The sequence below is a fragment of the Chelonia mydas genome, chromosome 14 (genome assembly GCF_015237465.2).
Source record: "Chelonia mydas isolate rCheMyd1 chromosome 14, rCheMyd1.pri.v2, whole genome shotgun sequence".
Classification (NCBI taxonomy): Eukaryota; Metazoa; Chordata; order Testudines; family Cheloniidae; genus Chelonia; species Chelonia mydas.
In genome coordinates this window covers 7,688,531-7,702,528 of record NC_051254.2, presented here as the reverse complement: position 1 = coordinate 7,702,528, position 13,998 = coordinate 7,688,531, and the positions used below count along the sequence as shown (strand labels likewise).

The 13,998-nt window shown below is 43.7% G+C and overlaps 1 protein-coding gene across 4 annotated transcripts in view; it reads right to left on the bottom strand.

Annotated features, from left to right (window-relative positions):
• Nucleotides 1-10,860: 10,860 nt before the first annotated feature.
• CACNG5 (calcium voltage-gated channel auxiliary subunit gamma 5) overlaps nt 10,861-13,998 on the bottom strand; it is a 29,626-nt gene continuing 26,488 nt past the window's right edge. For 3 of the 4 annotated variants that reach the window (XM_043528489.1, XM_007055088.3, XM_043528490.1), the window contains one exon: nt 11,226-13,648. In XM_043528489.1, coding sequence (XP_043384424.1) covers nt 13,391-13,648 — 258 coding nt within the window. In that variant the 3' untranslated portion in view covers nt 11,226-13,390. Of the gene's footprint in view, nt 13,649-13,998 lie in introns of all 4 variants that reach the window. The other variant, XM_043528488.1, reaches the window with a different exon arrangement.

Sequence of the window (13,998 nt, the reverse complement as noted above, 5' to 3'; positions counted from 1 at the left end):
CATTCCAAGCTTTAATTGTTATTCTGAGCTGGATTAAACCTAATTCATTTTCAGGCATTGTTCCTGACATCTTACGAAAACCGAGAACTTAAAGTAAATGGGACAGGCATAGAGATCCATTTTTAATATTCTTTTAAACTGCATTTAATCGTCACAACATCTTGTTTTCTAAATGCTCTGGTGGAGAAAAGTGACTCTCAGTCTATTTAATTGGGTACAAAAAGAAAGTTGTTGACAAAAAAAAAAAGAATAATGCTGACTGCCAAAAAACCTTCCAGTGGTGCCTGATACATTTAAAGGAGGTCAGCATTGCAGAAAGAGAAGAAAGGATATTAGGACAACATCTCTCGCATGCATCTCTGACCAATGCTCAGATATTATGGTGATCTGGGACACACAAGCTCCAAGCACTCGTCTTAATATGAGTATCTGCCTACATTTTAGACCCAGACCTACCATTGTCCCACACATAGGCTCCAATTCAGGAAAGCATCCCTATCTGCGGCTGCTTATAAGTCAATTAGAGACGTAAATCAACATGTTTAAGTTCTTTCTTGAATGGGGGGCAACCCGATTTATCGACTTTCTGTATCTGTGTATTGGAAGTTAAGTTATGGGAAAATGCACTGACGTTAAAGAAAACCCCACATTCTTTCACAGTGTCACTCCCTCTGCCCTTTGTGTTAAACTTTGTTTTGGGGGGGGGTGCTTCATATCTAGGCCTTCGCAGCCTGAGGACTCTGATGCAGCTCTTACAGCCTCTTACAGCTGCTCCAGTTATTGCTATCATCAGTAACTTGTAGACCTGGACCCTTGAAATTCCACTGGAAGGAAGAGAGAGTCTGTATAAGAGGAACTCACTGCAAATCACCATGCAGGACAGGTGAAATATTAGGAATCTAATAACAATATAATACCTACTCATATATAGATCTTTTCATCAATGGATATTAAAGAGCTTTATGAAGGAAGGAAGTATCATTATCCATATTTTACTGTGGGGAAACTGAGGCACAGAGGAGTGAAGTAGCTTGCCCAAGCTATAATACTGTGTATGATTAAAATGTGAGTTTCAGGGTCATATTATAGATTTTTTATATCTTATGTACATATGCACATCTCTAGCTGTATATGGCTGCGTGTATGTCTATCGGCACACAGTATAGATATAGATATCAAAAGCCAACAATCCCGTTAGGGCATATATTTGTCCTTGACATTTTCTTTCCATGATGAAGCAAAAGTGTGCAACAATCTTTACTCTGAAATTCCTGGCTTGCTGAAGAGCCATTTAAGAGGAGAATTTTAAACACACCTGGGAAAATGCAAATGTGCCACAGAGGATGGGGAAAAAAAGAAACCCAACGAGAGCGTAGATTGCAATGTTCTAATGTCAGGCTGTTGTCATTTGAACATTATCAAACGACTTCTTTAAATAGCAGCCATAATTATTCTTATACTGCAGCTCAAACTGGAGAGTTTTAAGTGTTTTCATTTTTTTCTCCTCTGCAAACATAGGGCTGTCTGCTCTGCTCTAGCACCCACCAGCAGCAGATTGAGCACTAAATCGCACTTGCTAGAAAGAGCTGAAAGTTTCAGATGCATTTTTTCCCGTGATATTTCTGATACTGGACAAAGCCCAGGTACATGGTATGGTGCCTTGGAGACTACCAATTTTCCAAGGTTTTCAACTGAGCAACCTGAGTGGCACTGGGCCAAGGAGAAGGGATTCCTGGCATCTCTACTGGAATCATCAGAAGTGCTTAGCACCTGCCATAGGTGTCACAATGGGAACTGCTGGATGCTGAGTGCTTCTGAAAACCTGGCCCTGCTTCTGTGCTGAGTGCTTGAAAATCTGGCCCTAGGAGCAGGGTACGTAGGATTCTTGGGAGGAATTGCTGGTGGATGGGGCAGTGCTTTTGGCTGGAAGCAGAGGAAGCCGCACCAGGGAAGAAAGTAGAGTTGTTAATGAGGGAATCAGAGGAAAAGAGACCGTTTAGAGATAAGTTTCCAGCTCACAACAGGGGAGAGACAGGACAGAGTCTCTAAAAATGGACCATCTTTCAGGTCAATCCGAGGACAAAGTAAAACAATAGGAAATTATTCAACACGTCTACCTGATCCTTGAGATATCCCCAGAATTACCTGAGCCAGCCTGACCCAGTTCGCTTCATGTCTGTGTTGACACAAATGTGGGGTTTTTTTTTGTATTTCTAATTGCAAAAATGTATTTACATGAATAAAGCATAACCCACTGGGGGATATGACCTACTTTTCCCGAAAAGATGAAAAAAGCGTTCACATTTTTATTATTTTTTATTTTATTTCAACTATTTTGAGTCAGGCAGAGATATTGAACCCATCAGTAGGAAATCCATGCCTGTCAGTCTGCGGTGGGGTTTTTTTAAATAATCACTTGCTCATTGACATGATTTTCAGATTTTGTATTTCCATGCTGGAGCCTTTAACCTTCAAATGCTGCAGAGTGGCTTTGACAGTACATAATTTATATGGAAATAAATGATTTGATAAAGGTTTCTCTGTATAAATTCTGCACTAGCTGAGATTATTTTGCTATTTATCTAAATTATAAATAATAATAAAATAATATATAATGCTATTGTCCTGCATAAACATGAGGCCTTTTTTTAAATTCACAAACCACCCCAAAAGGAGCATGCAGAACTCCCAACAAGCAGAGTAATAAACCATGTCATTCCCTTCTAAAGTATCAGCAGAAATCAGATTTCACTCCAGCTTGAACGCGTCTAGCTTTAAAGTAGTGCATTTACTTAAATCAAATGTTAATTGCAGCTGCATGACACTCCACATTATGTGCTCTAATTGGGCTGTGCTTGACATAACAGCAGAACATTATCCTTGGTTATTTATCTGGGGCCAGAGTCTGTCACTCATAACACACCATTTGTGCTACCCATAGGAGTAGCAGCATCAGCCCCGTGGCAGTAGAGTTGTGCATGATGATTTCAGAAAACCGGGCCCTATCCCAAAGAGCTTATTATGAAAGGGCCCCGCTTTTGCACCCGTTGAAGAAGTTTTGCTATTGACTTTGAGTGAAATTCTTTCAATTCAATTCACATTTCAAATTCACAATCGGCCCTGAGTAAAGGGTAGTGTGTGGATGCACAGTCCGAGCAGCAGACCAGGGGAAGAACTGTGCTGCTTAAAGGCACAGTCCCTTCATTTCTCGCTCCTGCCTCCAGGTCTGCCATCAGTCTATATGAGCAGCAAATTATTTACACCACCAGGCTAGGTTAGGCCATATCTACACTACACGTGCCACCGCAGCACAGTTGGAGGTCCATGGTTGTAGCTGCATAGCGTAGACACTTCCTACGTTGACGGAAGGGGTTTTTACTTAATCCACCTCTCCAAGAGTTAGTAGCTAGGTCAAGAGAAGAATCCTTCTGTCAACCTATCAGCACCTATACCAGGGATTAGGTTGATTTAATTATGTCATACAGGGAATGACGTTTTTCACAGCCCTGAGTAACATAGCTAGGCCGATCTAGTTTTTAAAGGTAGACCTGGCCTCCGTTCAGCTGTATGAGATGTTAGGGAGCAGATCCAAGGCTCCACTCAACTGCTGCCTCTGCCCACCTACTCCATGCACACCTGCGTGGGAGGAGGTGTTGCAGCTTGCCAAAGGCCGCTCTCCTCTCAGTGTTGTGACCCACAATGCTGATAGCCTACACACGGGAATAATGAGACACCCGGTGTCCCTTACTCCGCTGTATTCTGCGTTGGGGGCAGGTCACAATCCTGTCCTTTAACAGGAGCAGGCCCTACTTGAACAATGCCATGAACCCTCCACTTCCATTGTGACTGCCAGGGCATTCAGCAGCTCAGAGAATTGGGCTCGATACAGATCGCTGAAAAGCCAACAGAAGGGAACCACTCTCTGGTCCCCAAAATGGACCACTCTCTCATTGACACCATAGTTGGGGCTGGTGACCTGGAGGTGAGCTGGGTGAGCTGCCTTGTTTTAGCTGGTACCACAAGATGGCGGAGGAGGCTCTGTAAAATAGATCTTGTGAATTAGTATGGTGTGATGTGTAACTGATGCTTTTGCCATAGCTCTTCTGCGCTGTTGCTTCAAAGCCTCTGAAAGCAATAGTGGAGGATGAATTAACCTGTGGGTCTGATCTCTGGCCCTCAGTTGACTGGGTGAGCTTTGTGATCTGCTTGTAAACACCAAGCTGCTCATCTAGTCTGGCATATGGTTGGAAGCTTATACTGAGCTGTTGAGTGTCTAACCGTCATTACGCTTAGCGTGACGGCGACAGGTTGGGTTTGGGAAATGCATACAAAAGCACTCTGATTATCTCTAAAGATTTCAGGCCAGGTCACCCTTGCCAATTCCTTCGGCCAAGGGGTTGAAATGAGCGGAAAAACCCAAGTGATCTTAAATATCTTCGGAGGAAGGAACCCCCTCCCTGGAACCCTGCAGAAACCACTTTGCATAGACTCTGCAGATTTTGGAGCATTGAAGATCTATTCGGTGCAACAGCATCCTCTGGCCAACCTGCAGAGGAATCTCTCCAGGAATTAATATTTAATATTAATATTAAACCCCTGGGATCCAGCTGAGGATGGAAAAGCCATGGCCTCAGGGAAAGCAGGCAGTCCAGGGAGTATCAAGTTTCTGGGCCTCTCTAGACATCCTGTTTAGCAGTCAGAGCATGGGACTGGGAGTTAGGACTTCTGAATTACAGTCTTACCTCTGACACTGACTTAATGAGTGACCTTGGGCAAATCACTTCACCTCTTTGCACCTCCATGTTAATTTTTTAAAAGACAGATGTCTCATTATAAAGATGTATCAAAGCTGCAAAGAAACTCGTGGTCATGAATAAGTGCACTTATTTTTTGTCAGCTTCAGTTCAACTGTTATAGAGAGGCCCAAGCTGAACAAAGCATTTAAGCATTTTTTAAGCCCATCCATATTCAGTAAAATATTTAACCGTGCTAAACTTTAAACACTTGCTTAAGGGCTCATCTGGACTGAAAAGTTACATCTGCATAGCTACGCCTCTCAGGGGTGTGAAAAATGCAACACCCTTGAGAGATGCAAGTAAGATGACCTAACCCTGGCATAGACAGCGCTCAGTGGATGGAAAAATTCTTCCATCAACCTAGCTACTGTCTCTTGGGGAGGTGAATTACCTGCAGTGATGGAAGAACTCCTCCCATCTGCAGTGGGACTGTCTACACTGAAGCGCTACAGCAGCAGACTTTCGTCTAAGTCCCCCTGATGTCAATGGGACTGAAACACATGCTTAGGTGCTTTGCTGATTAGGACGGGAGCACTGAATTAGGGGCCTTAGACTATGTCGACACACAAACTTGCGTCAGTTTAAATAAACTGGTTTAGTAAAGCCAGTGTGGGTGTGTTTATTTCAGTTTAGTGTAAACCTCTTCCTAATCAACTTAAGATCAACTGAAATAAATCTGGTTTACACTGAAATAAGAGCGCCCATGTAGCTTTTTGCATTGGTTTTAACTAAATCCATTTAAAACATTACACTGGTGCAACCCTGAATGCAGACAAGTCACAAAAGACCATCCCTCCCCCCCACCTCCATTCACATGATGGATTCCCTTTTTAAAAAATGCATTCGATGTGCACTGCCCTGAATTAAAGATTCAAAGCCGTTGCCTGTCAGCACAGCTGCAAGATTCTCAGTGAATAATATTGGATTATCGGGAATGTTGCACTGTCTGTTTTCAAAACAATACTTATCCTAGGTGAATTATTCATACACGTATGTTCTCTTGAAAGCAATAAAACGGAGAGGCTGACAATGTGTAAGGATTTTTTAGATTATTGGGTTTCACATGCAGAATGGTGCCTAAATGTCAGTACAATACAAATCACACAAAGTTTGAAAACTCCCCGTTGGACCAAATGTATTATTTATTTAACATGTACCACCAGAAAATTACTCTGACAACACACTATCATCCTGCGTTTTACCTTTTAATTGAAATGCAGCTTTCATCTATTAAGAATAAAAAGTCTTCCCTGTCTTGGGAAGTTTAATAAAACAGAGAGAATTGGTGGTCACAGACCTAGCAAGGCTGTATTAGCATAAAAAGCAGAAACAGTGTTTGGCTGGAGCTTTGAATTAAGCTGTTAGCAAGCATCCAGGGCTATATCCTGCCCTTAGTTACACTGGTGTAAATCTGAAGTCACTCTGGTCCCATCAGTGGAATTACTCCAGATTTATGCCAGTTGAAATGAAAGCAGATTTTGGCCTTTTATGCCTTCTGTGAGTTTCACTGGATTCAAACGTCTGGTGCAAACCCATGTGAGTTACCCCCTTTAGCAATGCATACTCAGACACTGAAATCATTGTGATTTAGGTATGCATTTAAATGCTTTGCTGAATCAGGGCCTTTGCTAATACAAAGCTGACTAGAGTCAACGGAAGGGCTCCTATTGACTTCAGTGGGGTTTGGATTGGGCCAGTACAACCCTTGGAGGCCCTGGCAGATAACTCCACTGAGTTATCTGATGAATGCAGGGGCAGACTCATGGCATGTTCCCCTGGATGTTCTATTTTTATGGTTCGTTGCAGTGTGTGTATGGGGGGGAAGCGTAGATGCTGCAATTGGGAGTTAGTGCTGTATATAGCTCTGTGAGCTTCCCTGACTCTGCAGGGGGCTATGTGCCTGTGTGGCAGGCACTACAAAAATAACACCCTTACATCTGAGTTCTGTAACCAGGAGAAAAGAGTGGCTGTACCTCACTATGGGTAATGTTACTTTGTGACCTATTGGGACTGTACGCACTGGACCCGATACTGCTCTCATTAAAGTCAAGGAAGTTTTACCACTGACTTCAATGAGAGACCCAACAGTGTATTAAGGAAAGCCCAGATGAATAAAAAGAAACTACAAGTCTGCATAGGAAAAATGGCCCCAGAGTTAAAATGTGTTTAGGTCTGCTGCCATATGAATGGAATATGTCCATTTACACACATTGCTGTACCCCAAAGGTGAACACTCAGCTTCCCTAGTAAGAGTGTCACGAAGAGCCATTCTGTTTCATATGACCTCAGCATACACAGTCCAGATTCAGCTCAGCCAATTTGCAGAAAGACAAATTCAAGAAAGACTCTTCAAAGAGCTCGTATTATTCACAGGGACATGAAACAACAGAAAAAATAAACCCCAGACAACAAATGATGCTGCAATACAATCTGAAAAAGGCCCAACATCCCTATTACAGGATCAGAGGGAGAGAAAAAAAGGGGTCTTTTTTTATTTATTGTATGTGTGAATTGTCAATCCTTCACAAACTGTGAATCTGAAACTTTCATCTCACACCTGTTATTGGGGTAGAAAAAAGAAAAAAATCCCAGAGCAAGATCTTATAATACCAGAAGAAGGTTTTCTGAAGATGACACATTTTGCTTGTTTAGGAAGAAACGTCACACCATAGAGATATGGCTCCTTCTAAATAACTAATAAATGAGCATCGGAGGGAAGTAAGACATTTATATCCTCCTTCGTTTAAACTGAAGGATCACAGAGCCCACCGGAGCCATGGATGTGGTGAAAGATTAATACACAAGCTGGATAAAAGCCTTAAAACAGTTAAAATATAGCTGTACAAGAACTCAGCCATAACACTGTATAACATAGGTCATATAACAAAATGTAACAGGATCCGATTCTCTGTTCTGCTACACTGGTGTGACTCCATTAAAAAATGCAGGTGATGCTTGTTTGCTGGGGGGATGGGGGGCGGGGGGGGGGGGGACAAGCAGAAGAAAAGGCAGCCGTTCCATCAGCCTCTTGGCCAAAGGAGCATTTGGCCTTTTGTCACACAGGTCAGCAATTTGGGTCTTGTTAGATCCCCGCCAGCTCCTGAATGCCCCAGAATCAGCAGTGGCCAGGACTTCATTGCACTTGCATTCCCACCTCTCCTCCCAGACGTAGGCCTGCCTACAATCATCTGTGACTAGGGTGACTCTCCATCCCGAATTGGGCAGGACAGCCCCGAAATGCAGAGTTCAAGTCCGGGTCCTGGGCTGAATGACTCCAGGGCAGCATGTGTCCTGGAGTCCCTGTGGCACTGTTCCACGCCTGCCCAAGGCTCAGGGGCGGCACCAACCTATTCCCGGTGGAAGGGGCTGAGGTGAGACACCCCCCGCCCACCGCCATGAGGCCTCACCCCCTGCTCCTCCCCTTCCCCCTGAGGCTCCGCCCCTTGGCCAGGCCAGAAGCTGGAGCTGGGCAGTAGCAAGAGGCCCCCAGGGAGCCCGGGCTGCTGTGGGGAGCCCCAGACCCTCCACCTGCCCTGGGCGGTGCACCCTGTGGAGTGGGGACTTGGGCCGGCGGCTGCTCTCAGGCCCCCCCCAGCCCTCCGCTCAGGGCAAGTGGAGTGTCCGGGATTCATCATCAGCCAACAAAACCAGCATGGTTTCTGTACCTCATCCAGGCCTGAAACCGGATTGACTAGGATCAAGGTAAATTGAGGTATCACCAGAGTGGCATCACCACAATCTTCTTAGTCACCTTTGCCGTAATAGGGCAGCTAAAGATGTCTGAGTTAATGAAGGGGAGGAAGGAGGGTCCAGGATTAGCCTGGATCTCAGGCAACTTTGCTTCAATCTCCAGCACCCCCACTCACAGCCCTCCCCCCCTGCCCCATGTGACCTTGGGCAAGTCACTCAGTCTTTCTGTGCCTCGATTCTCCATCTGTAAAATGGGGCATTGAGAGGATAACTACGTGAAAGGTTGGGAGGTGCTCAGATACTGCAGTGATGGGGGCCACATAAGTATCAGAGCTAGAATGCTGTGTATCTTAGCTGAGCTGCCACTGTTTCGGCGACATTTGCGTTCCCCTGTAGCTTACAGAGTAAAGGTAGGACTAAGAAATCAGAATAGCTCCTAAAGGCCTGATCCAGCCAGGTGCTGAGGACTCTCAGCTTCCCTCAACCTCAGTGGTAGCTGAGGAGGCCCAGCCAGATCAGCTCCTTCGTGTACATTTTATGTTACTTATATCTGATAAATCAAACTTAGCTGGCAGCATCTAACGAGCCTCTTCTGTTCAGAGCCGAATCTCATTATTTTATAAGGCTTCCAGGGTATTCCCAGCTAATTTACAAACGGAGAAATTAAACCATCCCCTATTCCTCTGTTTCCATGACATCGAAGTCCGATCTCCATGTAACCTGACAGCTTGGCAATAATTAAGCAATAAGGCATGACAAGTAATGTATTTCTTTGGTGGGCTGGGGGAAGGCCTGGGGTGGATCATGAGACGAGAAGCCGAAAGGGCCTCGTTTCTCCACTCACCCAAGCCTCGCACTAATCTTACAGAAAGGCACCGCCTGTCACTTCTATAAGTGTACAAATGGGATTATGGTAAAAGGTGGGGAGAAGGAGATACCTAGTCTTCACTTGACGGGTATTCTTGAGGGGCATCACTATTGTTCAGTCCCAAAGCTCCATCTCGTGACCAGACTCCAGGCTCACTCACCTCCCACGTGCTAGTTCTTCACTTATCACGTGTTCCTCATCAGCCGCCCAGTGTCATGAACTCCACCTCTGTCTCCCAAACCGCTGAGATTCATTTGGGTGTGTTGAGTGGGAGACTAGTGGCAGGTGAAAGAAAAAACACTATCATCTGATGCAGGATTTAACAGCCCTGGAGAGCACAGGATTGACCAGGAGTATACAGGTTTCAGAGTAGCAGCCGTGTTAGTCTGTATCCGCAAAAAGAAAAGGAGGACTTAGGGCACCTTTGAGACTAACAAATTTATTTGAGCATAAGCTTTCGTGAGCTACAGCTCACTTGGTGCATCCGATGAAGTGAGCTGTAGCTCCCAAAAGCTTATGCTCAAATAAATTTGTTAGTCTAAGGTGCCAGGAGTATATAATGACCACAGCAGTAGAGGATGCAAAGGTGAAGGCTTTTCAGCCATCAGCAAGAGACAGCACCACAATCAGCAACTGAGAGTGAAGCAATTCTTCCAGCCAGATCTGTGAAAGCAAACAGGTCCGTGTACCCCATGCTGATGGGGGCTGGCTGTTGTTGATATGATGGGACACTGGTTGTAAAGCTTTTTGACTGGCACATTAAGGCTTGTGCAGTTCTTGCATACGTTCCATGGGAGGCGGCTCTCCCCATTCACAGATCTGACACACACATTCAAAACACACAGTTGGCCAAACTCAGCACACTTGCTCGGCATCTCCTGCAGGGTGCCCATGTGCCTCCCTCTGTTCATTTTATTGTTAGTGGCCTCAGTTCAGCAAAGCACTTAAGCATGTGAGTAGTCCCAGTGAACTTCAGTGAGACTACCCGCATGCTTAAAGATAAGCATGTGCTTAAGGGACCTGCATACACAGCACCAATCCCCTCTTGAAAATGAGCAGCGCAGCGGACCTTGAGACTAGGGAAATGGAGGCAAACAGATGTAGGAGCCTGAAACAGCTCCCACTAAGCCAACAGAAAGACTTCTATAGGAGCTGGCCTGGAGTATAGAGGAGGGATGAGTATAGGCCTTTGTCACTGGACATTTAGGAGAATCTGCTTTCAGACCCTCCAGTCACTTTTAAAATTGGGCTGAAGAATTATGGCTGATGGGAAGCAATTTGCTCTTGAGGCTGCTGTAAATAAAATCTTTCTCCAAAGCCACCCGAGATGCCCATGCACCCCCTTGAAACTAAAGTTTTTAGGACCTGCACAGCAGAGTGGAAGCTAGACAGATTTTGTTTGTCTTCTAATCTAGCCCTTGAGGAGGAATTTTTGCACCTTCACTGAACTTAAGCTTCATTTGGAGGCAAAATGATCCACATAGGCTACTTTGACAGTTTTCATCCTTGATTTATTCCGGGCTTTAAGCCGCTTAGATGGGAGAGAGACTCCTTTTGCAATCACGATGGTTTCTTTCCTCCTCGCCTGCCCCCATTATTCTTTACCAGGGTCAGGTAACATAAAAATCAGCAGCTGCTAGGCTCCAAGGCAGAGGAGTTGGAGTGAATTAAAAGGAAACTGGAGAATCGACTGCATGGTAGATCACTCCTGAAACTGATGGCCAGTGGTGTCAAGCCATTCCCATGCAGTGTTGTTCAACTGGCACTTATTCTGACCAATGTGGACACAGCGGTTTTGGGGTTTTTTTGAGATTATTAAAATAAAAAAAAAGTAAATTATTTCCCATCATGCACTGTTCTTGGTTAACTGGAAAAAAAGAATCTAAGCTGTAAATACCACCAAACTTATTTAAAATCAATTTATAAACATTGTCTTGGTAAAAACAGTTCTAGCCTAAATGCTCTCCGCACACTGAGAGGCTAACCAAACATTCACAAGATTGAAAAATAAAGTCTGAAAACTGAACAGTTGGCAAAATGGCAAAGGCATGAATCATTAATCTACCTGATTATAGCCTGGCTCCCTGATAGAGCCCTGGCCCTTTTCTTATACACACAGAAAACTTTATCACATAAGTAGTCCCACTGACATCTATGAGATTACTTGTGGCCTTGATTCACAATAGCACTTAAGCATGTGCTTAAGTCTATGTCTATTCAAGAGTACACTAGGCACATGAAGAAGTCCCATCCAATGGGACTTGGATGGAATTTAAGCACATGCTTAATAACGGTTCTGAAAGGGATGTTTTCCTGACAATGAGCATATACGTTTGCACATTGCAACACCACACAGTAAAAGAAGCTCAGCTTTTAAACCCTCCATTTGGACTGAGCAGGTCATTTTCTATTTATAAGTAATGAATGTCAAACTCTAATTTAAGGGTTCTGTTGTTGTTTTTTAATGCTTAAATATGCCTAAAAACAAATCTATTACATAAATATATAAATTATTTTTAAAATGAAAAACAGATGCCTTAAGGGAGAGAATATAAAAACTTACAGATAAATATAACCTTATTTACAAATTCTGGAGTGTACAAAATGATGCCCTGGTTTAAAACGAAGCAAATTATCCAGGAGTAAAGGAGACAATATATACATTACATTTCTTATCTGGAGTAAGTGGACAAAATTAGCCCTGATACTTCATCAGATTGGCAAGCACAGACCCATAAATCTGTGCAGAGGCCTCACAGAACTCAGTGGGCACAGGGGTCTTTGCAATTGGATCCTGATACAGAACTGGGATCATATTTTGGAATATTTTGTAAATAATGATAAAATAGTACAAGGGTCATTACAAATACATTGTAATGAGGTTGAAAGTCAGCGCATTACATTTAGTACAATCTAACTTTAAATTAAAATATAATATACAAAAAACACCTGCAGGATTTTCTGATGCTGACATTTTCTGAGGCAGTAAAACAACAAGAGTAGAAACCATACGTTCGGACACAGTTCTTTCAGTAATCTTGTGGTTTTTTACAACAGTACTGTACATAGATTTTCACCTTCAGTTCCCCAAACTTAATTTAGAAATGGACTGATATTCACCTCCTGGTAGCTCTCAGTCCTCCAAGACCAAAAAGTGTAATAACATTGACTTTTTCATGAATGACAAGGTCCCCAACTAAGGTACACAGCAAAATTAATCAAGCTTGTATACCATTTTCTGTAAAATATAAAATTTGGGCCAGATCTTTAGTTGTGGGAAATCAGTAGAGCACCACTGACTTCCACAGAGTTTATACCAGCAGAGAATCTGACCCTTTGTTTCAAGAATTTGCCTTTCTGATGTCAAACATTTTCATATTGGAGGGAGGTCTAACATGAATGGTTTTGGATGTGATTTGCCAAAGGCCCTAAATGAATGTCTTGGCTCCCATAGAAAGTCAATGGGAACCTAACTTAATTTTAGACCTCTGAAAATCCCCTGAGGTATAGTTGGGAGGGATGGCTATTGATCATTATGGCCTACTTAGAAATGATACGCAGCAACAATGGTCCACCATTGTGAATGTCAAATCAAGATGCAATTTGTACTTTAATTAATACCATTACTTAGAAATTTACATGTATCGTTCATGCCAATAAATCTACAGCAAAGTGATACAAACACACAAGCTTGTGCCACCTATCATGAAATGCATTTTTTGCTACTGGGGGTTCTTTGATATCAAACCCTTTCTAAGCCCCATCCTGGATCTATTCCACATCCGAAGCTACTACTTGTTTGGGGTGTGGAATGGCTGGATGATCAGGACCTTAGATGTATTTCAGATATGCAGGGTAAGTATCATTTAAAAAAAAACCCAACAAACTACCATGTGCTCTAGGCAACAATTAACACCATTTATGATCATATAAATAGAGGATTGTCCTGAAAGAGTGGCCTAAAAATGACAAACTGAGTCAGGACACAACAGCTGCTTCCTCTTAATCCCAAGTAGGCAATGGGGTTAATTGCCATTCAACATGGGGAGGAGGACATTTGATCGTAATCAGGACATTTGAGCAGGGCAGGGTAGTTACTGTTCATCTGGAGAGATGCATCACTGGAAATATCGGAGGGGCTGCGTCCGCGCACCCAGGCATCAGGATGCAAGAATTGCCCTGAGTAATCAGAGCAGTTGCTAAGACGGGGGTGGTAGAAGCCGGGATGGGGTCTGTAGATCTCCTCGGCAGTGTATCGTTTCATGAACAGGTAGACTGACATCACACCAGCACTCTGAAAGGGAGAAAATGAAACAAATGCTACTCACAGGGTAGGGAACTGGGTTGATTTAATTCTCAATGAATGAATGAATGAATGAATACTCAGGAGCTGTACTGGCATTGCCATGGACAAACAAGACTGTGTAGTTATGAAAGTAGCAGGGTCTAGTTGGGCAGGGCATCAGACTGGGTGCCTGGAGACCTAGTTTCATTCCCTTGCTCTGCAAATGACTTGCAGTAAGACATTGGTTATAGGGTGGCCATTCCAGTACTTTCAGGACCAGTGTGACGCTGCTCCCACTGGCATGGCCTCTCACACACAGCACGTGGGAGGTCACGCTGCACAGGGGAACACCATTTTGA